This window comes from Physeter macrocephalus, chromosome 5 (genome assembly GCF_002837175.3).
Source record: "Physeter macrocephalus isolate SW-GA chromosome 5, ASM283717v5, whole genome shotgun sequence".
Taxonomy (NCBI): domain Eukaryota; kingdom Metazoa; phylum Chordata; class Mammalia; order Artiodactyla; family Physeteridae; genus Physeter; species Physeter macrocephalus.
In genome coordinates, this window is record NC_041218.1 from 106,945,743 (window position 1) to 106,973,521 (window position 27,779).

The window sequence follows — 27,779 nt, forward strand, 5'->3', positions numbered from 1 at the left end:
CACACACACACACACACATCATTCAGTTCTGTCCAACTCACTACATGTGGTTTAATTATGATCTTATCCTACTGTCTGAAATACACAAGAGAAAAACAAAAACAACCATGTCTAATTCTTAGTGCTTCTCACATGTTTTCCATGAACGTGCTTCTAATAATTTGAAGTCTCCATATTTATCTTTAAAATTTCATAAAAGTTTTCATTTTTCTCCATAAATAGCCATATTCATTTTCTGGTGGAAATAAAGTTCTAAATAACATCAAGTAGTACTGAATACTTCAGGGAGATATACAATCTATCTCTATACTCAGTGCCTTTGTGCTTCTGGTGTACATATTCCCTCTTGGGTATAATAGTCCACGTTGGAGAATCGGCGCTAATCCCAACAAGGCCCTCGTATTTCAACATCAGTGTCTTACATTTGTCAGTTTCCTTCCTTTGAATGTTTAAGTAAGGTAAGGTGCACACATGCAGGACGGAAGTCTTCTGACCTCCAGCTTGAAGGGAATGTGTGCTGTGAACATGAGCCTCATCTGAGGTACACCAGCACCAGAGAAAACCTGAAATCCTGAAAGTCAATAGAACACTCACTGTTTGTATCAGTAGGAAAAATCCAAAAACCAGTCCCAAAGAAAAGAAAATCCTTGGGAGACTGACCTATACAAATCAACAAAGTGACTATTTTAAGTTGTCTGTGATTTGTGATCATTTATTTATATGCCAGGCATTCTTGATTTCAAACTTTTGCTCCTGTGATGCAAGTGACTTTGGCAGCTTGCAACTGAATCGTGATTTTCCTTTCCATCCAAGCTAAGTCTATCCAAGTATTTAATTTTACAAGGTATCACTTTTGATGCCCTGTAATCTGTGATCTATCAGATGTATAACGTTTTCTTTTTGAAAACATTGATTTTTGTGCACAGCAGTAGGGATGGACTACTGTCAATTATTCACTAATCTCAACCAATTATTACAGGACGTTCATTTCTGATAGAAACTGTTCCCATTTTTCAAGCAAATTTTTCAATAAGAATTCCGAACACCATTTGCCCTGTCAAGGTCAGAATACCCTACAGCTAGAGACAGATGAAAGACAGATTATATCTAGTGAATACGTTATAACAAAACTTACGAGTACTTACATGATTAGACATTTAAATTTATTTCTGGGTGTATTCCGGAAAATAAAAGTTGTTGCTGTTTCGATATAATTGGATTAAACCTTTGAATACAAATCCTTTTTTATCCTGTAATCTTTCTTAATCTAGTTTTAAAAAACATATTCATCCTCCTTCTAAGAATCTTTAATACAATACCCCCAATCCTGCCTTATTTCATTCTATGCTGTCTCTCAAAGTGTAACGGCAATGGCAGAGCATTCAGAAGTTTGCTATCAGGGCAACAACCATCTCTCTCCCCAAAGCATCAGGGCAACATTAAAACATTCTGTGAATCTCTGACTCTACCGTATTTATACAGGTTTTACTTTTGAACACTGTCTGCTTATTCAAACAATAAAATTATATCTTAATGCTAAAAACTGAATCAAACAGAAATAAGTGACTTTAAATCTTTATAAAATTTTAACATATCCACACATGATAAAGAATTAATTCAAATAATTTCTAAGTTCTCTAACTCTATACCCTAAGTGGGATATATCTTAAGGGCAAATGGAACTGCAAAAAAATCTTGAACTTTAACCAGTAGGTTTCATGCTGGTTGTGGTATAAATAGAAGGTATCCCGTGTGTATTATGAAAAAGAACAAATAAGCAAATGTATTGACAGTGTTGGGTTATATACAGAGATAGGGAGAGACGGGGACAGAGACAGAGCTCAAAAGAGATAAAGCAAATAAAACGGCAAAATGTGAATAATGGGCAAATACAGTGAAGGGTATACCTCGGTTCTTTGTGCTGTTTATCAACTTTTCTAAAGTTTCGGGGATTGAAAAAACCCTCAAGGATGGAAATCATGTCTTTCCATCTGTTGTAAACATCGAAACGAGAATTCCCTGACTGTCTAAGGCCAAAACTTTGTGTTTATTTTTTTGTCATAACTGACAAGAGCGACACAATATCTTGCATACTTAAAATGCCAACTATTTGAGCCACTTATACTCAAGGCATTCGCTAAGTACCACTGACTCGGGAAGGCTCAGTCATGCCGCCTCGTGCAGCGTGCTGCAGCCTGCACCTCAGTCGTTGTGGTCTCCTCACCGGCCCCGGGCACCAGCACCCCCGCCCCACGCCTACTTCACTCCACACCACCGGTGGAGAGGCTGCCACCGTCCTGCTTCCACAGAAGCTTCACGTCCTCTTCTATGGATTCCTTTCAAGAGTTTTAAAATTTCTCATGGTGAAATCTGGGTATCTGTGTGCACTTGGTGAAAGGTATCCGTGGAACCTCACAGCCCACACAGCGGGCGTGACTGCAGGATCTCAGAATTTCCGCAGACACTAATAGCAGCCCCGTGTAACCATCAGCCACTGACAAAGCCCACACCACACGGCCTGATGCCCAGCAACCCCACAGGTGAGGAGCTGACAACCTCACAGGGGAGCCCCTCCCGTCTCTGAAATGCCCAGGCCATGGAGTTGCCTTCATCTTTTTGAGACACTCTGCCCTGGCTTCGTCCGAGCACCGTGGCCTTGGGGCCACACAGCGACGGCCCAACCCTCTCCCACGGCAGGACCCTCACGTACTTGAAGATGTGGTCTTACGTCCAGAGTCCGCTCTCCTCCAAGCTGCGCTCGACTGCTCCATCCAACCACCATCCTGAGCCACGGGTCTTCACCCACCACCCTCCCTGGGAACCCACTCTTCCCAACACCCTCTTAAGGTGATGCCCGGATACATGCAGCAGCTCAGGTACAAAGGACTTATCCTTTAGGATGAGGAAACACTCTGCCTTGCTAGCCAAAGCCATCCTGCCGTTTTCCCTTCATAAAGCAGACAAGGCTTTTGATCTCCCCCAGGTTCTCACCGGGGGTAAGAGGGGGTTCTCTTCCTGCCAAAGCTGCTTATGAAAAATATTCAGCGACGTTTCACGTTTAATCCACTTCGTAATGAAAAGTAAATGAGCCCAACCGGCGTGTTTGATTTGTCTCGGAAAGAGAGAAACTGCTTTGCAAGAACAAACAAAAGTTAAATTAAAATAAGCGACTCTCCTCAAGAGTGGAAATTGAATTTTCCCCCAAAGAACTAAACGTGTGTAAAACACTGTGCTGACACCGATACGAGAGAGCAGGCCTCACTGGAGCCCGGCTCCCGCGGGTCCCCGGGGCCCAGAGGGCAGGAACCCGCGCGCGCAAAGGCGTAGATGCAAATACTGAAACTCACGTGAATCCTGCAGTGCGGTCCGCGCTGCATCCCGTGCTTCACGGCGGGAAGCGCGCAGGGACCCCTGCGTGATCGCGGGCCGGACGCCCATCCACCTACCGTTTTTGCAGATTGGGCAGCACTGGTCGGGCTCGTACACGGGGTCCACGCACTCGGTCTGTGGACACGCGGACACCGCGCACAGCACTTCCCCGCTGGCCTCGCAGCGGCACCGCTCGCACGGCGACACCTGCAACACAGGACACGGTCAGGGCAGTGTCTCCATCCTCGGCCCTGAACGTCACACACTCAGCAGCCCCGGGGTCCCGGAGCGTGAGGACGCGGCTGGGGCTGAGCAGGCTCCCCTGGGGGGAAGGAGGGGCACATCGATGGGGCCTGGGATGCTCAATGTCTCCCACACCTGAGCCTCTGTATTTTTATCAGCCCACATAGTGAGCTTCTTTACGAGCTTTCTGTTGAAGAAAGGGTTTTGTCTCTTAAAAAATCAAATAACACGTCTTACTGAATTCTTGCCCAGCCAGGCACCCTGCAGGTGAACCCCTTTCCCACAGCTCTGCCCAGGGCCACCCAGCCAGCCCGGCCCGCCCCCAGCATCTCTGCTGTGACAAGACGGCAGAGCAGGGCAGGAAGGCCGGGGCAAGGGAAGGAGAAACGGGGGGCTTCTCAGGGCCGGGGACCCGGCCGGGAGCCGTCCCAACGTGATCTCATGTCAGTCTCTCGGCAATACCAACACGATCACCCGAGTTTCTGGTGAGGAAACTGAGACCCAGAGGCATCAGGCTGTGGGCAGACCTTTCATCCGAGACAGGGTTCCGGCTCGAGTCCAAGGCCTCTCAGGGGTCATCACCCAGCATCACCATGGCCTTCATCTCCAGGCTCCAGCTGGCCTCGCTGCACTTCCCAGCCACTGGCCCCAATTCTCCCTTTTCGGCTGGCTCCAATCTAGCAAAATGGCCACTCCTGGCAATGCTGGACACTGCCAGCAAATCCTCCCGCAGTAACTCAGGCAGGCCGTGAGGGGGTGATTTCTTTTTCCCTGGAAACCACCCACAGAGTGATTTTGCATCTGGGCTGACCCATGACAAAGCAGAAACAGCACACGTGGACCCAGCAATCGGGACCTGTGATGTGGAAATACGTGCCTTAAAGGACAGTGCGGATGGGACGGGGGGCGCCAAGCACTTTTCTGGGCAGGGAGGCCCCCCTTGACTTTTGCGTACAACACGAGTGGCACGGCCAGCACTGCACAAACAGCACTCTCGGACGCTCCCTTGGTCTACACCGTGCACAAACCCCAAACCGCAGCCGCCACCAAGCGGCCTGGTTACTGCATGAAGCAGAAGCTCCATTTGTACTTAAAGGCACTCGACCACTGTCTGGCTGGGAGTCACGACTTAGGGGTGCGTGTGTGTGTGTGTGCGTGCGCGCGCCTGTGTGTGTGCGTGTTCACGCTTAGAAAGTAACAAAAGAAAGAAAACACTGAAAAAAAAACTTTAGGGTGGCCCGGGACGAAATCTTGACCTGGTCTGCATTATAGCCTTAGAAGTTAAAATCAAACTCACAACAATGTAAAGGCACGTTTTTGAGAAGCAGTGCTGGCACGAGAAGGTTCTCTCACCACCATAACAAGCATCTCTCTCTGCCTCCGCTCTCCTCCTGTCCTTGTTTCCTACCAGTTCTCTTTTCAGCCTGTAGCATCCTTGTGTCCAGGCTGGGTTTACTCAGCAAGCAAGATCAGAAAAGGATTCGGAATTTTAAAAGCAGAGACCCTGAGTTGCACAGGATGTAACCCAGCAGGACCCTATGGGTCCTTCCCAGAATAGACCCTCACCCACGTCCTCAGCCTGTCTTTTGTCTGTAGAAAAACTTTAGCCAAAGAGTAAATTTAATCAGAGAAGTGAGAAAATGCAGAAAGAAAGGAAAACAGTCAAGCAGGACAAAATAACACTTTAGCCATTAAACAAAGTCAAGGACCTTTATCTTAGTTCCTCCTCAAGGCCTATAGACAATATTCTGAGCCATGTCCTGTGACCTGGTTTGCAGATACTGACATCCCCACCGGGTGGGAGATGTTAGCTGCAAGCTGCCCACCAGCACGGAGACCCCAGACCAGCTGGAACCAGGAGGTAGATGATGTCGACTCCCGATGACCTCACCAGCAGCCAATCAGAAGAAGGTCCACGAGCTGGCCGCGCCCTGCTTCTGGAACACTGTAAGACTCCTCAGCGCCCCCTCCAGGGCGGGACACACAGTCTGGAGGGCACTTGCCTGCTGGGTCAGACGGTGGGGAGGAAGCCCCCGCCCCGGGTGAGGTGAGGACAGTCCCATCTGGAGGGCTGGATAGTCAGGAAGGAGCAAGAGGGCGGGGGATGACTGGGGTCTGTCCTCAAGCAAGGGGCACGGCTCTTCCTGTTCTGGAAGGCTGTGGGCAGACCTTTCGTCAGAGACAGGGCTCCGGCTCGAGTCCAAGGCCCCTCCCACCCCCTTCCTGTTCTGCAGGGAGCAGGCAAAAGCCCCATTTCGGTTTGGAATTTGAAAGGAGAGAAGGGCCCTTCTGTCCTGTCCCGAGGACAGGGCTTCAGGAGAACAACAAAGGTGCAACTTCAAATCAGAAAGGCATCATCACAGGCCCCGAGGAGCCCCTCCTGGCCGCTTCCTGGGCAGGCCTGCAAACCAAACCCTCCTTCCTGCTCTGGGCCTGAAACATCGCCCCCTCCCACCACAGAGCCATGCTCAAACCACACACGCAGCCGGGACTGCTAAATTCTGAAAGGTCTGCAACGTGATCGAAAATTGAACTGTGGGTTTTACTATCATTACACATTTGGAAGTTCTGGTTCAACTATATGGAGATCTGTTTACTTCTCAAAAATCAGAGCTGAGGCTTAGAGTGAGGGTCCCGAGTGTGTGGGTCCCTCCCCAGCCTCAGCTGCCAGCCCTCCTCTCGTGTGGCTGGGACCCCCGCCACACCCCGCGGTGGTAGCAGGTGGGGCAGCCAGCTCCGGCGTCTGTGACCCCGGTGGGAGGTCCGCCTGCCCAGACCCTGATTGGATTCCACGTGCTGCTCGGATTCCAGGCACCAGGTCTGAGCATCACCCAAGCCGAAGGGCCCTCAGATACCAGCTCAAGCACCAGAGGGCCTCCTGTCAACCCATGTTCTTTGCCCTTCTGTGCAAACCGAAGGTAAGAATGCCCAGTGCGTTGCTGGATCTGCAAGCAGGCACTTGAGGTTCTAAGGTGTGTTTCTGCAATCCCGCCTGCGAGCAATAGCCACCTACACCTCGTATAACACGCCTGATGACAGAAATGCCATCCTCTGCCATCTTCCAGTTACAAATCAAGTTTTGCACAGAACTTAGATGAAGCACCTAGAGGAACACCTGGGCATTTGAGGAAGAGGAGCCATTCTCAAGGTACCCACTATGGGCTGGAGTAGTCAACCGTTGTGCTGGAGAAAAAGAGCACAGAATTTTGCGGAATTGGGAGTGAGAGTAAAGAGAAGCTCTGTGCTATTCATTCCTTCATCCCAGGCCTGCGCCCAGACTGATGAGACCCACCTGTGCTAGTTCCAGGAAGGTGGAAACATGGGTGATGGCTGGGGGGCGGAGGGGGAGGGGTTGGGAAGGCTGGCGAAGGGCCAGCGCCTGGACCAGCCTCGGATCCAGGTACCGATGCTGAGGGCTGCTGTTGAGGGCTCTCGCTGGCCCCCTCTGCTTTCAGAGTCACCCCGGTGACTGTGGCTTATGAACGACAGTCCTGCAAAGTGGATCTAACCTGAAGCAAAACCACGAAGAACAGACACGTCTGAGCACGTTTTCCACGAAGCAGCCGTGAATACAAAGTGCACAGCAGAGGTGAAAGAAAGATCTTAACTTGATGGTAGCCAAAGTATTTTCATCATTAGTTAGAGCCTTAGAATGCTCAGGAATGATATACATGTCTGTATCACATGTACATAGGCAGTAAGGACTGTAAAATACATACTGAGCCCGTTTCTAAACAACTAAGTAGGAACAAGCAACATAATTTACATGGGAAACAGTTCTCAGATGTAGAAGGAGGCCTTCCTAACGGGTACTGCTTACATTCAGGGCCTCATCCATAAAGGATCTACATGAAGTAAGTGGTGGCTTGGGAGGAGCTTCTATACTAGTTGTTTGTCAGCAGTTGTATTTTATCTCATATATTTCACAGTTACAGACTCGGGTGCAGTTAGATATCTACCTATAAGGAGCTTTGCCTTGTGTCCTCTCATAACCGTGAGGAGGACCAGGCTCTGAAATACAGCAGAAGGCAGGTTGAATTCGAATCCCACTCTTGTCTGTGTCCCAAATGTCTCTCCGTTCTGGAAGGCAGAAACTTACTTCATACGTGTACTCTTTCTTGTCTGATTTCTTTCACTCAGCATAGTTATTTTGAGATGTGTCTGTGCCGTATCCTGTCATTCCTTTTGGACAATATTCCATTGTGCAGACATGCTACAGTTTGTTTATCCATTTACTTGTTTATGGACATTTGGGTTGTTTCTAGTTTGGGGCTGTTACCCATAAAGCTGCTATGAAAATGCATGCACAAAAAAAAGAAACTACTTTCCAGACACTTCCTCCTGTTCCATCCTGCCTACACAGCTGCACCTTCCACCACCCAGCAGAATGCCCACCTACTTGGGAAGGCCAACATACTTTTCTTAAATCCAGCTGCAACACATCTTTCTGTCCCGTGCTGCCAGAAAAGGCCAGTGGCCTGGGTGAGAACTCAAAGATGCCTTGTGTCACCTGAATCCTGCTTTCTGACAAGCAGCCACCATTACATTTCCGATCTGGAACTTCGTCCTGTGGTTGCTGGCGTGGGTGCCATGAAACCCCACTACTTCCAGGCTGAATGCAGATGCCTCCTCAGGAACAGACAATGAGAGGCATGAAAATCCCAGCATAGCTTCCCAAGGAATTGTAATGTTTTCATAGATGGGATTAATTTGTGAGCTACGAGGTGTCAGCCCAGACCTTTCTCAGTTAAAACCATCCCACCTAAAATAAAGTCTTCTCTCCATTTCTCTATTTTGTCCATCACCAGAGAGTTTCCGTTTATGTTTCTAACCCCCAGAGTGCTGGCTTCTACAATGACACAAACTAAGATTAACATGAAAACAAAGAGAAACCCTGAAATCCGGGCTTCCCTCTCCCTTCCTCTTTCCCAGTTCCTGGATCCCCCGCTTCCTTCGAATCTCCATAAGCCCAGGACCCCTTGAATTCCTCTGGGCGTGTTGGCCAAGAGCACTGTGTCCTGTCACTGAGAGCCCGACTCCCAGCCTGCAGTCAGCTGCCAACTAGATTCAGTGCAACTCAAGGGCCAGGGCGTGTCATGTCTCTGTCACATCCAGGATGATTATAGCAACTGAGCTGGTGCAAAACGCTGCACAGGCTCAATAAATATTGACTGAGTCAAGGAAGAAACCTTTGAAAGACACAGGAGCTGAAATTAACTTGCACAGCACATGAGGAGAAACATAAAAAATGAAATCTACAGCTTTGCTTCAGGAAGGGCTGCTCACCACCTGGTAAGGAGCTGCTCGAGGATTAGATACCCACACACGAGGCAAAGGGAAGAAAGAGAAATCTTTCCATCATGCGGGATCAGGATGTTGATTACACATTTAATCCACAAATGGAAGAGAAGATACAGATGCTGGGATGATATAAACACGAAAGCAGAGGCTTTACAGAAGGGATCCGACAAGTGCGTAAAGGGCATGGCTAGAAACAGGGTCCCTAAGTGCACAGCCTGAGGTCAGGAAGCAAAACCTCGAGATTCTGGAGCAATCCAGTCCTGCACGTGGGGAGCAGGTGTCACACCACCCTCTGCCTATTACATCTTTCCTAACTATTCTACTCTGTGTGTCAGTGTTTCCTATATATCGCTAACATTTATAAGGAGTAGCTGAGGACTCATACTCTCTTACTTACCCAGTGGACAAACTTCAAATCCAAAAGTGGAAGATATGCGATGTGGACACACCCACCCTGCAGGCTGGGGGTTATGCACACGTGGCTCCGGGGCAACGATACAAGAGCAGGCTTCTCAGCCCCACCACCAAGCCCTCCACCCTCCACTGACCAATCCCATAGGCTCACAACCCGAACAGAATCCTGTATTCTCACAGAGAGATACAAAGACACACCCAAGTCGCTCACCTCTGTGCCCAGTCTGGCTGGGGAGCTGACACATAAAAAGAGAAAGTAACAGAAAAGCAGGCAATGGCAGATGGCAGCTGAGCTGTGTGCATATTATGGCTTTTAAAGGCAAAGCTGTTTCTTGGAGTGGGAGGGAGAGGAAAAGGATCAGACTGGAATGTGGACAAGTCAGCTGGGGAGGATAGAGCAGGTGGAGAGGGGCACCATGGAGACAAGGAGGGGCCTCGCTGGCTCCACGGTTCCCTCCTGGGGCTGAGAACCTACCCCAAAGAGACTCAGAAATCTAAACTGGAAAGCATAACGCTTCCCACCATCAGCAGAACTAAAAGAATTGTTCTAAAACTAAAGAACAAGAGCTCAGTGTTTGTGGATTTGAGTTTTGTTTACACATTATGACCCTCTTGTATAATTATTCTGATAACTTCCAATTAAGAAACAAGTTGCCATATACAGAGATAAATACAAATTTTAACCTTTTTTTCCAGGAGTAATTTTTCAATAGTTCTCAAAATAAAAATCTAAAGTAAGTGTTTTAGAGTTTGGATACTATAGCGTTTTATCATTTCATTTTTTTCTTTACCTCCAAAACAACAATCTAAGTTAAAGTTTTGCAATCATCAGATAATCTTCTTAAAAAAAAAAAAAAAAAAAAAGAATTCCTCTGTTCAAGCATATCTTCTCTCCCCAAAAAGGATGGTAACTTCTTTAACAACCTCTCTTTATTTTTCTGACGTTACATTTTAATAGGATAATGTTCATTTTACTTTAACAAAAATTTAATGTGATAAAATCAACTGATATCTGAAACTAATAAAAACAGAGAAAGGAAGAAAAAAGAAAAGAAACAAGAGGCAGGAGCTAAAATCGCCCTTGGCTGAAAGCAGTCCTTGGCTTGGCCCTGGATGACAAGCATCCTCCCAAAGCCACTGTCACACTTTTGTCACCAGATGGCGAAAGCGTCCTTCCAGCCGCGTGGTGTCTTCCCAAAGTGCGCGGAGTCACACTCCTTGAGTGCGAGGACGCCCTTAAGGGGAATCCCCTTCTACTTAAACCACAGGTCTCCTTAACCTCTGATAACCCCGAGCTGTGATATTTTGGAGCTGGAAGAAAACGCAGGAGCAATGCTTTTCAACTCTGCTTTTTTATGAGGTGAACACACACACCCAGGGCTCGGGTGAACTGTCAAGAAACCTACACAGCAAGGCAAGGCAGCGGCCGGAACGCAGGGTCTGGTCAGGCCACCGGCCTCTGCTCGGGTACCATCTTCATGAGTATGTCCTGGGCCACCCTGCCTGCTTTGACCACCCTCCCCTGACTCCCTGCAAGATGCCTGGAAGATGCTATGCAGGTCCCAGCTTTCTTCTCAACAGTCACCTCAAACTAAATCCTTTCCCAACCTTACTCAAGTTTCCTCGACCTGAAATATCTGAAACTAGAGCAAGGCTCTGTCTCCACCCTGGGAAGCAGCAGGGTCCTGCCCAGACACAGAGGTGCCCACCCAGCAGCCCATGTCTCCCAGGCTCCGCCCACTGACTGAGGTGCCCTTGTCCATCAGGGCCAGCGGGGAGGGCTCCAGCCCCTCCGTACCCACCCCCCGTCTTCCCCGCCATGGGAATAGCAGCCCCGAAGTGACATGAACCTGATGCACGGCCACCTTCCAGCCTCCAGCACAAGCCAATGGCCACAGAGCTACAGCAAGCTGCTGCTTCCTGCACCTTCAGAGAAGGTTCTGGTTGTGTTTTGTTCTTTTTGTCTTTCTACTGGCTGTCAGAGAATGGATTTGCACACAAAGGGACTTAATTAACAACTGTCCCCAGGAGCTGTCTGTCTGCTTCCAGTCTCAGGAAGAATATGACTCCACCACACACACCCCCGCCCCCCCACCACACACACAGAGCACATGAACAGAACAACAGTCTGACAACCCGACAAGACACTGCTTTCTTCTCAGGCACCAAAGACTGACTTTTATAGTTTAGCTTGAGGCAGGACCCCCTAATGTCTTTCAAATCCTCTTGTGAATAATTCCCTCAGATAAATATGGATCATGTAGGAACTCACTTACGAGGGGAAAGATGCAGGCAGTGTTTACATGTGTATTTCACTTGGTGGCAAACAGATGAAAATGAAGAAGGGTGCTTCCTCTGGGTTGAAGACCTGGGGAATGTCCTGGAAGGGTGCTGACCTAACAGATCACACAGTCCGATCACTTGTAGCAAAAATCTACTGGCTTCCTGTTACAAACTGAATGCCCCCCGCCAAATTCATATGGTGAAGCCCTCACCCCCAATGCAATGGTCTCTGGAGGTGGAGCCTTTGGGAGGTCGTAAGCGTTAGATGAGGCCAAGGTCACGAGGGTGAGGCCCTCAGCGGGTAGGATTAGTGTCCTTGTAAGGAGAGGAGGAGGGCCCTCTCCCCACCAGGTGAGGACATGGTGAGTAGGCGGTGGTGTACAAGCCAGGAGGCGGGTCCTCAGCAGAACCAGACCCCGCAGAAACCTTGATCTTGGACTTCGAGCCTCCAGAAGCAGGAGAAGTAAATTTATGTTGTTTCAGGCACCCAGTCTCGTGCATTTTGCTCCGGCAGCCTGAGCTAAGACGGCACGTGCACCCCCATTTCTGTGGTGGAGGCAGGTGTGTGCCCACGGTGGACCTGCCCCTGGCACCCAGCCCTGGCCTGCTGCAAACAGAGCCGTGCAGAGAGGAGGAGGAGGGGCCAGTAAGGCTCGGAGTAACCCCAGGGCCACAGGCAGATAGGCTTGGAGTGCTACCCTGGACCCTGGGCCCAGTCAGGTGGGGCCTCTCTCCTCCCACTTGGGAGCATGGGTGATGGTGAGATTTTGATGGAGTAATAGGTACTTTGCCTATTCACAGATTTCTAAATTAAGACCTTAATAGAACGGATGTGATGCCAGCTGGGCGTGACCACCTACAGACTGGGGCTGGGGGCAGTTTAGTTAAAGCCAAACTCCTCTTAAAACATGGGAAGCACTAAACCCTTTTTTTTAGAATTAGTATAAAAGATTCAGGATAAGTCATCCTTAGCAGAAAGAAGCAATGAGAAGGAAATGGTTTTCCTTTAACATATAAATGACTAAAACTGACTGTCTTCCAAGAGTAGGCTTTTAATAGATGGGTGTGAGGTGTGATGTGGGTATTGGTTCTCTCGGGGGTCACAAATTCAGATTCTTTCAGGGATTCGTCAGGTAAGAAAACGAGGCAGTGAACTAGGTGTATAATAGGGAGTGGTGGGGACTGCAGCAAATGGAGAAAACACTTAATGCGTTGAAACCCATGTGCGTCTATCTCTTCCTAATATAGACACACACACACACACACACACACGCACGCACACGAAGAAAACAAAACCATGCTTCTCCCTTTCATCATTCTTCACCTGAGATGGCAGTAATAACGTTTAAACGCTAAGCAGGGAGCAGTGCAGGTGACCAGGGTGTAACTGAGCAGGACCCAATGGGTCTGTCTGTCCCCAGGACAGACCCCTCCCCATGGCCTCTGCCTGGGGCCTCTCTGAAGTACCCAGATAACAGTATCTGATGCACATAGTTCCTGAGTTGTTTTACCAATGCTAAAACCCTCACCAAATGGAAGATGTTAACTACTTGATGACCACAAGCCCATAGCCCCAGGCCTCCTGGAGCCTAAGGACTGATAATGTTTAACCCCTGTGACCCTGCCCTGTTCCCTCACCATCAGCTAATCCGAGAATTGTGCACGAGCTGATCACAAACCCTACGACCCTCCCCACTCCCTCACCTGGCTTTTAAAAATGTTTGCCGAAACCCTCCGGGGAGCCCGGGGCTTTTTACGGCGTGAGCCCCCAGTCTCCTTGCATGGCCCTGCAGTAAACCTTTCTCTGCTCCAAACTCCGACGTTTCAGTTTGTTTGGCCTCACAGTGCGTGGGGCACACAAAATTGTGCTAACGAGAGGAGAGCTGACCCAGCTCCGGGAACAGAGCTCACCATCGCCAACTAGGAAGTGGCCACCTGGATACATCTGAGGTCGGAGCCTGGCTCCCATCAGCCTGCCGCAGCTACCAATCACCCAGCAAGCGCTGGACCAGGGCAGGAGACCGCGGCACAGGTATCCTCGGCTCACACCTTTGGCCCCTGCACTTCCCCTTGAAGCTGAGCCTCTTCCAAAGCATCCTGGCATTACAACAGGCCAGCCCAGCGGTTTCTCCAGTTAATGAGGTCGCTTTCCACGGGGGTTTAAGAGACTGCAGGGCTCACGCACAAGAAAGGGATCCATCTCTGAGCTCAGATGCACCCCTGAGAGCTGACCACTCAATTGTGTCGGCCTCTGCGTGCTGTCACCCTGGAGCGAGATGAGCTTATCTCTTTGACTCCCTGGAGGGCACAGGAGGCCGGAGGGGACTCTGCTGCAGGGGGTGACCTGAGCTGAGAGGTTGACATCACAGCACAGTTTATCCCTCAGGCCATCAGCGCCCCTTGTTCCTCACGGGCCCAGGGAAAGGCAGCAGCCTTGTCAGAATTCTTTCTTTTCCCACCCCACACTCCCTGACATTTCTGCCAAGTGTTACATGGCTGAACTACCAGCCGACTGAGGCAGAGGTGCTCGAGGGGCCCTGCTCCACGTGGGAAGGGACTGCCAGCATCCTGGCCAGCTGGGGACTCCCTGCACTGCGGCCCCGGGGGAGAAAGGTGCCACGGTGACAGCCGTCCACTGGCCAAGGGCCCTGTGTCCCCAGAACATAACTGTCAACAATGAGAGAGCATAACCGGGGACAGAGCTATGGCTCCCGACACCTTAACAGGAATGCATAAATATGAGTCCTGGCTTGCTTGAAACTAATTGCTCATTTTGTTTCAAGCCTTCTGAAACAAAACTATTGAGATACTTTTTCAAAAAATGCATGAAATTTAAAAGTAAAATGTAAGTAAGAAATTGTTTTTAAAGTTGGACCAGGGAGATAGATATAAAAACCTCTGACAAAAGCAAAGACATGATACAGAAGGGCCAACCTGTCCGGTACGGTGTATGTTAGTATTTATTTCTGAGCTGCTTCAGGAGCAGGGGGCATATCACTTAGAAGTGGTCTGAATTTTCTTCCAGGAAGGGCAGAACAGTTGGCCATGGCCTGCTGGAGCTTGGTGCCACCTGTGACCTGTAGCCCTGGACGACAGAAAGAGCCTTTGAAAATGTTCACCTATTTCAGAATTTGGCCTCAAGCTGTACCAGCTCCCCAGCGATCATTGTTTTCCAAGAACATTTAAAAGTTGTATTTAATGGCATCTCCTGTTTAAGGATAAACTTCACTTCAGTTGCAGGACACACCAACCCCTGCAAGGCACGGGAACATCAGCCCCACCACCAGCTCAGCTGTCACCACCCTGGAGACCCCCGCTTTTGTAAACGGCAGTGGGGGTTCTCAGCCCCAGCACCCTTGATATTGGTTGTTGGGCTGTTCTGTAACCCTGTAGGATTCCAGCAGCCCGTCTGGCCTCCACCCACCAGATGTCGGTAACATCTGCCCACACCAGTTACGACAACCACAAACACCTCCACACGTGGCCAAAGCTCCCTCGTAGGGACAATGTGGACCCCAGTTGAGAACAATTAATCTGCAATTTAGTGAAGGATGGTTTGATCCCTTCTTTCTTAACCCTGTGCCTCTGCTTCTGGGATCCTGTTGTGCTTCCTGGATTTCAACCTTTAGATTGCATCTGGAGCTTCTTTTAGTAAAGGTTTTTGCCTCTGCTTCTGGGATCCTGTTTTGCTTCCTGGATTTCAACCTTTAGATTGCATCTGGAACTTCTTTTAGTAAAGGGTTTTGCCTCTGCTTCTGGGATCCTGTTTTGCTTCCTGGATTTCAACCTTTAGATTGCATCTGGAACTTCTTTTAGTAAAGGGTTTTTGGTAGCACGCACTCTATTTTTGTTGAAAAATATTTTTGTTCAGGCTCATTCCTGAAAGATAGTTTCGCCAGGTACATACATTGAATTAACGCTTAGTTTCTCTTTGTTCTTTAAAGGTGTTCTTCTACAGCTTTGGGTTTTCTATTCCTATTTTCTCGGCCGCACCATGTGGTTTGCAGGATCTTAATTCCCTGACCAGGGATTGAACCCATGGCCCCTGCAGTGGAAGTGCAGAGTCTTAACCACTGGACCGCCAGGGAAGTCCGGGAGGAAACGTTCTCTTCTTGACGAGATGTTAGGGGTCAGCCTAGTTACTGTTATTTTGCAGGTAAAGTCTTTGCTCTGTGGTCCCTCTTAAAATGTTTCCTTTCTCTCTGGTGTTCTGCAGTCTCACTAAGTGTGGTTCTATACATATACATACATATATTTATACACATATACGTATATATATACATAAATATTTTATATATACTTAATATATGTGTGTGTGATATATATATACACACACATACATATATCTTTCTTTAGATTCACTGGGATTCCTGAATCAGGAGATAGGGGTCTTTCAACTAGAAAGTCTCCGGCACTATCTCTTCATCTTCTCCACATTCTCTGCTACTTCTTTCAAAATTCTAATTGGATGTATGTTGGACCTTCTTTCTCTATCCTCCATGTACCAAAACATTTCCTTCCTATGTTCCATCCGTGCACCTGTGTTTCATTCTGGGCAACTTCTTCAAATCTACCCCCAGATTCACTAAATGATCTCACAACCTGCACCTATCATCCTGTCAAATCCTCCCCTTGAAGATTAGTTGCAATTACTGTAGCATTCCTTTATACAGGCTCTATGTGATTCCTTTCCAGAGCTGGCAAGTACTTGGCATATACTGATGTGGTTTACCCATCCACTTGATTCCCACGTTTATTTCTCTGTGCATAAAAAAATATTCTCGTTTGTATCCCAACATCTGGGTCTGACCTGACTGCGTTTGTCTCGGCTGACTCTTGTTTCTGATGCTCTTTTCTCTTGTGCGTAATTGTTATTTTGACATCACATTCCTTGGAACCTTATTTGTGGGGATTCTCTGTGGCTGGAGAGTGTTTGCCTTTGTCAGATACCTGTGGGCCCTGCCAGCCTGGGGCCACTTTAAACAAAAATATTCCACATGGATTATCCAGAGCACTCAGGGAAGCATGACTAGGGGCCCCACCTCCACAGCAGGGCACGTGCAACTGCTGAGAGGGAAGCCTCCAGCTCTGCCCAGTGCTGAGGCCATCCGGGGGGCGTGTCTCCACTAACCTCTCGCAGGACGGGCTCTTCCGGGGAGTCTGCCTTTATGAGAGGTACCCTGATCTGACTCTCCCTACCTGGGGCCCTGGACTTGTGACGTGGCCCAGCCTGGCCTCGAGTACCAAGGGTCCAGGCCCCGGGCATCAGTGGACACCCTAAGACAGCCTCCCCTGAACGACTGACTTTCCTCTCTGGTTTCATACATCCACCCCTATGGACTAATTTCTCTTATTTTTTTGCCATTCCTGCCGTGCTTTTGAGAAGATGTGTTTTATTGTATGAGATCCAGGATTTCATGAGTTTTCTAAACAGTGGGTTTTCAGCCTATGAGTCTTCCATATTCCCAGGTAAAATCATTTCTGCCACGAGGGGAAATGCACAGAGCCACACGGCATCTTAATTTTCCATTGCTATGCATTTCCACGGGCCTAGGGCTTCCCAGAGAGCTCGCAGGGCCACGGGCAGATGCCTGACATCATCGTTTTCTGCATCCATTCGAAAGGCACCCTCTGTCCTGGACGCACCCCAGTGCCCGACAGAAATAGAAGGAGAAGTGAGATCCAGCTGGCAGGATCTCAGCCTTGGAACAGATAAGCAGCAAGAAGGATTTCCGGCTACATAATCAGAACCGTGCCATGAAGGATGGCTACAGGGGATGCAGACTTGAGCGGAAAACCGTGTCCTTTACTCAATCTCACAACTGCGCTCTCTGAAACAGGCTCTGGTCTTTTCCCTAGAAAGCTGCCCCAGGATTCTTCTTCCTCTGTCATTTAAACACAAAGCATTAACAGCACTGGGATCTAGGTGAGGGGCCTCCACCTGCCTACCCTGCAGACCACGACCCCACCTGCCCAACCTCTGGGCACATCACTCTCTATAGGGTCACTGCCCCTCGATTGGAGGGACCTGACGGTTTGTCACTGTATATCCAGGATGTAGCCCAATGCCTGCAAATATTTATCCAAAGAAGTATTTTTGAGTACATAAATGCAAGCATGAGCTTTCTGTTGGGACTTAGCAGATCTGAGAAGGAAATACTTCTGGGAACACACAGCCCCCTAGAGTCACTCTCTAACGGTGAGGAAATTCACAGGCCATCTTGCTGGAGACCAAGCACCGTGCTGGGGCAGGACGGCCCCTGAGACGCACCGCTCCCCAGGCCACAAGAGCGGCGGGCTTTTGTTCTGCTGTTTGTGCAGAGCTCTGCAGCTTTTCACATCTCTCACTTCCTTCTTATAACTAGAGAGACAGCAGCATCCTCTCCACGTTTTCCCGCCAGCTAATAAGGAGGTTCTGAGTATTGTCCACAGGCACAGGGATGAACCAGAGCACAAGCTCACGTCTTTAGAGGGTAAGGACTCTGTGCTCAAAGTTCTAGAAACCGACTGCCCACCCCAACTGAAGGACAGGACTGGAGAGCATGGCCAGGGTCCCTCCGTCCTCTGATGCTGTCAGCTTGTCTGATCTTGAAGAAGGTACCCATTTTCTAGGGTGACATTTCTCCACTTGCGAACGCAGAGCATGACAAAGCCACATGGCTGCAGGACCCCGGGTAAGTCACACCAAGGGAGGAGGTGGTCAGCTGGGGAGCCAGTGCCCTTCTCAAGGAGCAGCTTGGCCCTGGCAGATGGCTGCCACCTGGGGCTCACCCTGTTCTCACAACAAACCAGCAACTGGAGTAATTGTAAGAACCTCTCACTTGTTAAATGTCTGCTCTATCACACAAACATGGGATGTGCCTTGGGCCAAGCAGAGCACCCTCCTGGGCCGGAGCTGGCTGTTGGGCCATCAGTCTGTCCCCGCGTGGGCCTGATGACCTCTGAGGTCCTACCCACGGTTGAGATCTGGTACCCGGCCCACTGCCTGCTGGAACCTCCCTCCTCGCCCTCCTGGGATCAGTGCTCCTCTTCTCCTAACAACTCACGATTTTATACTTTGAAGGGCACAGATACTCATTTCGTCCTCAATGGCTTGAGCAAAACACAAGTCCACATAAACAAACACTTACCAAATTGATTCAGCGTTGACCAGACACAAAGTGAGCCAGGCACTCCAGGCCTGTCTAAGCCTTCCCTTTTCCATGTACCAGAAATCCTCCCAGCCACACACAAAATGCCCCTCCATGCCCACGGGATCAGGAAGGTAAAGAGGCAGAGTTGCAAGGAAGTGTCCAACAGACCAGGACTCAAATCCTGGCTCCCCCATCGCTAGCTTGATGACTTCAGTCAAGTTACTTAACTGCTTTGAACCTTCGTTTTCTCTCCTCTAAAACAAAAAAAATACCACCAGCTCATCAGTCTATTGTGTAAACCCTGCCGCCCCCCCAACAAATAAAACATATAAGCAATGGATGAATGCTGGTATCCTTCTTCCCAACACAAAAGACTAAACGTTTAGGTTAGCAGATATCGGTCCTGTCTAAAACTTCCATAAGACATCTGGTCCACACCCAAAGGTCCCTGAAATTCGGTCCTAACCAAAGAGTCCATGCCAAATGGCTTTGGGCAAGACCAAATATCAAGGACCTTTCTTCTTTTTTTATTACCTATAGTTGACTTACAATGCTGTGTTAGTTTCTGGCGTACAGCAAAGTGATTCAGTGTTATATTATATTAGTATATGTAATTTTTCAGATTCCTTTCCATTACAGTTTTTACAAGATACTGAATACAGTTCCCTGTGCTATACAGTAGGTCGTTGTTGATTATCTATTTTATATATAGTGGTGTGTATGTGTTAATCCCAAAGTCTTAATTTATCTCTCCCCCTGCTTTCCCCTTTGGTAAGCATAAATTTGTTTTCTATGTCTGTGAGTCTATTCCTCATTTGTAAAAAGTTCATTTGTATCTTTTTTTGGATTCCACATATAAGCAATATAATATGATATTTGTCTTTCTCTGCCTGGTTTACCTCACTTAGTATGATCATCTCTAGGTCCATCCATGTTGCTACAAAGACCTTCTGCTGTGGAGCAAATATCTTATGTAAGTTTTGGACCGGACAAAATGGTCTTGCAAAAATATCAAGGACCTTTTGGCAGAGACGGAATATCTTATGGACCAGAGGTTTTATGGAAGTTTTGGATAGGACCAAATGTCCTGTGGGAACTTTTATAGCGTTTGTCGCATATGCACAAATAAAGCACTGCCTGGAGCATATGAAAGAGCAGTCATTCACGTTAGGTTTCCCCTACCTGAGTTAGAGACACATCTGAAAGGTCTAGGGGAACCACATGTACTCTCCTTTCTTTAAAAAAAAAAAAAGTTAACATTTAAATGGCATTGAACAGAGAGGCAGAAACTAAGAAGTCCAGAATTTGCCAAATCTTCCTAGAAGCCAAGACAAACTCGGTCGTAGCAATAGCACACACATGAAACTGACTTACAGGAAAGAACATCGACTTTACACAACTTAGTTCATTTTCCTCGGCAAAGGAAAATAATAATGGCATTGTTTTGGTCTAAGTAACATCAGCCAAAAGAATATAAATACTATTAGACTGAAAAATATGGAGAATTGTGTCTTTCTCTTTATTGGCACTTGCTCATAACTGCAGTAGAGATCTATTGAGATGGAGCTTTTGATTCCAAATTTCATGTAAGTTGTTTTTCATTAATAAACTCCAAGAGAGGAGATTTTGCAACAAGTCGGCTGCTGAGGCCCCAGGAGAGGCTTGTGACTCAGTGGTGCCGGGTCATCTCACCTGTGACTACCTCGTTCACTGATCTTCTGTCCAACGGTCCCCATGCTTTGCAAGACAGCCCAGCAAGCAGCACGTATCAATAATTCATTTTCTCTTTGTGTTCTAAGACTTAATACAATTGCCAATCAGACCTCCTGATCGGCTACGGTAACCAACGTGGACACACAGAACTGATATCATCCCAACCGAAAGCAAAGTGAAGTTTCAGTTCTCCTGTATCTCGGGGAGTCGCATGCATTCTGTTAGGTTCTACGAAACACGGAAACAAGCTTGCAGACCCTGTTTCTGTCTTCACAGTTCCACAGAAACCAGGATTCCCAGGAGGGGAACAAGTTCTTTGGCTGCTCAAAATGGAATCGTGTTTTAATTAATGAATTTCAAATTTGACGTGCTGCTGGCCTGTATGGTAGCTCTCAGGGGCAAATTTAAAAGTGAGGCCCTCATACGTATGATACAAGGACCCACTGACATAAGTAAGTAGCACAGTGATTCCTGAAGTGGAGCTCAGAATGGAATGGACATGGGTGGGTGGCTTAATTATGTTTATAAGGCATTCCGTGTATTACCCATCACTCTGTGCCTTCTCTACAAATTCTTTCTTCCAGTCATACTTGCTGATGCATCCTTGCCCCACTGCATTCCCTACACCTCCTTGGACCCAGGCCTACGAGGTCAACTCTGGTCACTGACCCTATGTTACAGGCTGCAGTGTGTCCCCTCTCAAACTCAGATGTTGCAGTCCTAAACCCAATACCTCAGAACGTGACTGTATTTGGAGACAAGGTCTTTACAGAGGTAATTAAGGTAAAATAAGGTCATTTGAGTTGGCCCTAATCCAATATGAGTGGTGTCCTCATAGGAAGAGGAGATCAGGACACAGACATGCACACAGGGACGACCATGTGAGGACACAGGGAGAAGGTGGTCCTCTACACGCCCAGGAGAGAGGCCTCAGGAGGAATCAGCCCTGCCCACACCTTGATCTCAGACTTCCAGCCTCCAGGGCTGTGAAGTTGTAAGTTTCTATTGTTTAAGCCACCGGGTCTGTGGTACTTTGTTATACAAATGGCCTGCTCCAGGAAGCAAGAGAGCACAAGAAATAGCATTCATGTATAAAAATTATAAACGAATAGACCAGCTTCCTTACTCAAAGTTGGAGGCCTGCTGGTGTTAAGAACAGGACACTTGGTATAATTTCAGAGGCAGTGGAGGACATTCTACTAGTAACTATGTTTTTATTTGAATATACAAATTAAACTGCAAACATCGCTGGAGGGATGAGGGTATTACTCTAATTATTATTAGCAGCTTAAGGGTATTTCACTGAAGGTCTTCTGCTGACATCTGCCTGAGATCAACCAGGCTGTAAGGAATGGGAATTTGAATGGGGTAAAGAGCCTTGGTGAGAAGGGGAAAGACGGGACTGAAGTACAGAGAAAACTGGGCAGAGAGTGAAACCCAGCAGGACCCCGTGGGGCCCTCCCAAGTACACAAGAGTGAAACCCAGCAGGACCCCGTGGGGCCCTCCCAAGTACACAAGCCTTTCTGTGCTTTCTATTTCTTGTTTGTAGGAAAAAGGTTTCTGCCTCCAAGACCTTTCCTGAGTTCCAAAGGGCAGATTCAAACAGTCACTAATTAGGGGAGTGAGGAAATGCAGAAAGAAACAGTAGGGCAGGATGTGGGAGGGTCCCAGTTCCTCCTGAGGGATGGGCACAGATATCTGATACATATCCCTGAGCTCTTCTGCAGGAACTAAGGCCCGCATCCGGGTGGAGGATGGTGACTTCAGGCCGAGCACAGATCCCTGGAGCACCGCCCTGTGACCTCACCATCAACCAATCAGAGGAGGGTTACACACCCTGAATCCCGCCCCCCCAGGTTTTGCCTATAAAACCTTCTTCCCTGAAACCCACTGGGTCTTTGGAGCGTGAGCCAGCCATTCTCCTGGCTTGGCCCTGTGATAAATAAACCTTTCTCGGCTCCGAGCTCTGACGTTTCCGTTTGTTTGGCCTCACTGTGCACCGGGCACAGGGACTGCAGACACATACCCAGGACAGAGAAGCACGAGAGGGCAGGGAAGAGACACGCTCTGTCCGGAACACGGGCACAATAGCATCACAGGCACAAGGATCCGGGGTTCCACCTTCTCGGGCGCCCACCACGGGCTCCCCGCCTCCCTCAGTAACCTACTGTCTCTCGGAATGCAGAGAACAGAAAGCGCCTGCGTGCCTCCCCAGGAAAGAGGAGCAGAACCGGCCTGCCTTTCACCTCTCCTGACCTGGCCATGATCAGGAGCATTCCAGACATGACCCCATGGCTCCACAGCCTCCACTGAATTACGTTTTTCTCAGAGAAGCGCAACGCGCTTCAGATGTAAAATGCTTTCCTTTCCTGTCTTCCATGTACTGTGTGCTGTGCAAACTGCAGGCCCTGAGGGGTCTCCTGGAAGCCTGGAGGACCCAGAGCAGCTACAGGAGCAGTTGTGCCCCACAAACCCCTGGACTCACAGCTGACCCTACACCCCTCTACGCTTATCCTCCCAGCACTCCCAGAAAGCACCGCACCCTCTTTTGTTCACGGAATGAAACTTGCACAAAGCCACACTAAGTTGGGGAAATGCCTTACGAGTGTTCCTGATACTAACAGAATGCACAAGCATGATATATACAACGCAATCGTTATGCAGTTGTACCTATCATAAGGGCAGGAATATAATGAAAATTTTATAGCAGCTGTGCAGTGTCATCCTAGCAGCTGGTAATGAGTGGATGAAAGTTAAGAACAAAGAATCACTTGAAGATGAAAGATGCGCTTAATACTCTAAAACTAGCTTTATTGGTATTTTAATTCTTACTGATATTATAATCTTTCCAGTCTCCCTTTAGTTGCTATCACCTCCCATCTCAGAGCGGGAAACACATTCTACTTATGCACCAATTTTGGAAAACAGGAATCCAATACAAGGCATGGACATATATACGCTACCAAATGTAAAACTGATAGCTAGTGGGAAGCAGCCGCACAGCACAGGGAGATCAGCTCGGTGCTTTGTGACCACCTAGAGGGGTGGGATAGGGAGGGTGGGAGGGAGACGCAAGAGGGCGGTCTATGGGGATATATGGATACCTATAGCTGATACACTTTGTGATATAGCAGCAACTAACACACCACTGTAAAGCAATTATACTCCAATAAAGATGTTAAAAAAAAAAAAAAAAAAAGATCCCCCACCCTCATACAACAGGCAGCTTCATGGCACCCAGCACTTAGCAATGAATAACCAGAACAGAAGTTTGAATTCTCCCTTCTACCTATGATGGCTGCTCTGGGATGCGTTTGGGCTTTTGAGATCAAAATGCTAGTAATTCCTCAGCCTACCTCATGGACACTTATAAGAAATGACTATGGAACTACACACAGGGCAAACAATAAATGCTATTAATTAAAAACTAATCCCTCGTCTTTGATCTTGTAACTCTTAGATTTTCCTGTGAATTTAAAACTCCAGAGAATCGTTTGGCTACAGCCCCGTCCCAGGCCGACACGGAAGGCCCCTCCTCTGGGCTCCACCAGCTCCCATGGCCAGCGCTACTTAGGCACTTCCGGGCTGCACCCCAGAACGTCTGGGGAGGCATCTGCCCGGCTCCCCAGTCCTCCAGGAGCATTCTGAGGGCGGGGCTCCGGACTTACGTCTGTAGTACGGCCAGGGCCTGGTTCCTAGTAGGTTCTCACCAAAGTTGTCTGTCTCTCTAAAGGGCTGAAGCCAAGAACTGTCTTAAACAGGTTTGCCTGGAGATAAACCCTGGGTATCAGGTTGTTAGAACTCCAAGGAGCCTTAAGGAATGTCGGGCCCTTACCTTACAGATGAGGAAAAAGAAAGCCAGAGGGGAGATGTGCTTTGTTCCCAGCATGCAGCCGATTAGTGGCAAAACCAGAATGGAAACTCATCTCTTCCGACCAAATCCCAGCATCTCCACGCTTTCCACACTACCTATAGATCTGTCCTTCTCGGCTTTACATTACTATTCCTACAACACTCAGGAATTCATTCCTAAAACTCACTACACGCTGTCGCATCCTGGGCACATTCTCAACTTGCAGATCTCAGAGGCTATGGTCTGGGCACCCTGAAGGATCCCTTCGCATCTGCCTCCTTGTTCAGCTTTGGGGGCTGGAGGTGCCAGGATGCCCTCTGCTGCCCGGGGAAACCTCTGGCATGCCAAGTCAACTGGCCAAGTCCAGTTGGACTGAGCCGACCACGGGGGACTGGAATGACTGAGCAGCAGTGCAGCTGTCTCCCAGGCTCGGTAGTGAAGAAGCAGGGCTTTCGGGGGGAGTTCACCCCTGGCCAGCACAAGCGCTGGATGGCATCTCCATCCACGCCAGTGCCCCTGCGGGGCTGGGCTTTTGGTTCAAATAAGAGGGTAGGGGGTAAAAGCATGCTTGACCCATGAATCAGCTTCTTAACAGCTGTGTTGCCTTCGACACCTTTTTAAAATATTCTGTCTCAGTTTCCTCTTCTTTATCAACTGGAGATAGTAGATAATAATCTACTTTATTACGTGGTTTGAGGTTTAAGTAAGTTAATACAGGTGAAAAATGCAGCCTGGAACCTAACATACAGTAGGCATTCAGGAACTAGCGCTACTAATATTACCAGTACTCACCTAAAGTAAAACCATTTTAAACCGTAACCTGGACTTCCTGTTTTTGCCGTCGACTATGTTTTGGCATCCATTGAGCAAGCATTTTTTTCTTTTAATTTCTAGAACATCTGCCTGATACCCAGCACATAATCTAGGGAAACGGCTTATTTATTATACGAACAGTCTCCCTTAATGAGCTATTAGCTCAAGAACACATCCCAAACAGCAGGGTAAACTACCCTGTGTTTGAAAACAGGGCGAGCATTCCGGCAGCAGCCCTTTAAACTCAGGAGCAGCCAATTAAGGTTAAAAGTACAGCCGGTGAGTCTGCTCGGGCTGTTCGCCTTAGGGCCACGGGCTCCACTCTAAGGAAACCCTTTTATCGTGAAGACCGAGCGAATGCACGTGGACTGGGCACACGGCTTTCAAAAATTACCTCTGCACTGAAAAAGAGGGGTCGTGCTGAGGGGACGCGGGCACAGCGCCGCCCACCTCTGAGAAGCACAGAGCGCCTCTTCTCCGAAGTGGGGACTCAGAGCCGCTTCACCCCCTCCTGGGACGGGCGAAGTCGCCCGGGCGCTCGCCTCTTACCACGAACTCCTCCAGGGTCTGGTAGGTCTTGCCCCGGAACTCGCAGTAGTTCTTCCTCTCCTTGCACTGCGGGCAGCACTGGCTCGTGTCGACGTGGATGCAGCGTGGGTGCAGCCGCGGGCACTCGGGCTGCGCGCACAGCGGCCCCTCCTCGGTGCACAGGCAGGGGCAGGCCGAGGGGCCCGGCGCGAACTTCTCCCCGATCGCGTACACGAAGCCGCTCTCGTCCACGCAGCCCTTCCCCCGGTAGTCCGGGTACGCGTACTCCTCCGGCAGCTCGGGCGTGGGCTCTGGGTCTGGGCCCGCCGCGTCCTGGGCGGCGGCGGCGGCGGCGGCGGCCGGGGGCTCTTCGTGCGGGGTGTCCCCGCGGGGCCGCCCCTGCAGGTCCCCGGCCCCGGCGCCCCCGCCCTGGGCGGCCCAGGCCTGTTTCTGCCTGCTCCACGCCTCCCGGCCGGCCAGCCCGCGGCCGCCCTTGCCCTTCCAGTCCCGGCCGCCGCCGCCGCCCTCGTCCCTCGCCGGGCGCCCGAGCTCGCTCACCCGGCCCGGGCCGTCCCGAGACGCGTGCTCGCGCTTCTCCTGGCCCGGCCGCTCGGGCGCCTGGGCCAGCTTCTCCAGCGGGATGCTCGGGCTGCACAGAGCCACCATCAGGCAGCAGGTGAGCAGGAGGGAACTGGACAGCGCGCCAACTGCCATCGCCCTGGAGCTGGGCCACCCCTACCGCGTCCCGGCGGCCGGGCGGGCGGGGAGCGAGGTCGAGGGGCGAGTCGCATTCACAGCCCGGGGGCGCGCCGCCGCCAGTCTGGAGCCGCCGTCCCTGCGGAGAGAAAGCAGCACAGCTGAGCCCCGAGGCCCGCGCGCGCCCGGCCCGGCGGCTCCCGAAACGGGCGCGCCGGACCCCGAGGGCAGCGGCGGCATGCCCGGCGCCGGGGCACGGCCCGGGGTCCTACGCATCCCAGACTGCGGACACGGACACGGACACGGAGGCGAGTCCCAGAAAAACACCGGCCCGCAGTGTTCCCCGTGTCTTCGTGATCAGCGGGTGGCGAGCAGCGGGGATGCCGCCAGCAGGGCCCGCGCCCCCTGCAAGGCTCGGGTGGAGCCACAGAACTCCGAGTTCCGGCCACACTTCCCGAAACGCTACTCAGTGGAGAATTCCGCAGTGGAGCGGGCGCTGACGGCCGTGCAGGAAAATGAGAGGGAAACCCTTCCTCGCTCGCCCGAGGGTGTCTGGGGGAGAAGGGCGCGAGGGGGGTAAGAAAGCTCCCGGGACCCGGTGACTCATCCTAACAACTTTGCAAACGCCACCAGTGCGGGGCGCAGACGCCCCTTCCCCGCCCTCCGCCCGAGGCCCGGTTGCCCAGAAGAAGGTCCGTGACTGTCCCCCAGCCCAACCCCCGTTCCCGGTTGCGGGTCGGGGCTTTCGGAGGCTGTGGCTCCTCCACCAGCCACCCGGCAGCCGCGCAGCGACTCGGGGCGCAGACCAGAGACCCCTGCGTGGGCCGCAGCGCGCAGTCGCCTAATTTCTTTGACCCGGGAGGGGTCGTGGCGGTGGAGTAGGGGGGCCCGGCAGCACTAGGGTGTGCGGTGGAGGAGGCCGCGGGTGGCGGGCGCCGGGCGGGGCGAGCCCGCTTCACTCTGCCTGTCTCCGAAAGCCTCTCTGGTTCCCAAACTTTGTGCCGCCCAAAGGGGCCGAGGGAACCCTAGACGCCGCAGGACGCTGGCCACCCAGCCTCTCTCCACCAAGCCCTCCAACCCCCCTCGCCCCCGGTTCAGCCCGCCTCCGGGTGGCTTCCTCCCCTCGTCCCCACCCCCTCAAGCAGGCTCGGGTCGCCCGTGCCCTCTGCCGAGCCCCATCCCCGGCCCGGCGGACTTCAGCCCGGGCGATCACCCATATGTACAAACTTGGGCTTGGGCTAGGGGGCTCCTCCCGAGCAGCAGGGAGGCGGAAGGGCGCCCCGGGCGCGGACACCCAACAGGGACCCTCACCCCCCGGGGGCGGGCGCCCAGCCTACGTACATGAGCGCAGGGCGCCGGCCGGACGCGGGGCTCGCGGCGGGCGCGGCCCCGGGGCGCCGGCGCCCATCCTCCGGCCGGCGGGGGCCCGGCG

The 27,779-nt window shown here is 50.4% G+C and overlaps 1 protein-coding gene across 1 annotated transcript in view; it reads right to left on the reverse strand.

The window, feature by feature from the left end:
• VWC2 (von Willebrand factor C domain containing 2) overlaps positions 1–26,374 on the reverse strand; it is a 116,397-nt gene extending 90,023 nt beyond the window's left edge. Inside the window, exons 1-2 of the mRNA XM_024115135.3 lie at positions 25,673–26,374; positions 3,447–3,576 (exon numbers count right to left, since the gene is read on the reverse strand). Coding sequence (XP_023970903.1) covers positions 3,447–3,576; positions 25,673–26,365 — 823 coding nt within the window. The 5' untranslated portion in view covers positions 26,366–26,374. The remainder of the gene's footprint in view (positions 1–3,446; positions 3,577–25,672) is intronic.
• Between the last annotated feature and the right edge of the window lie 1,405 nt (positions 26,375–27,779).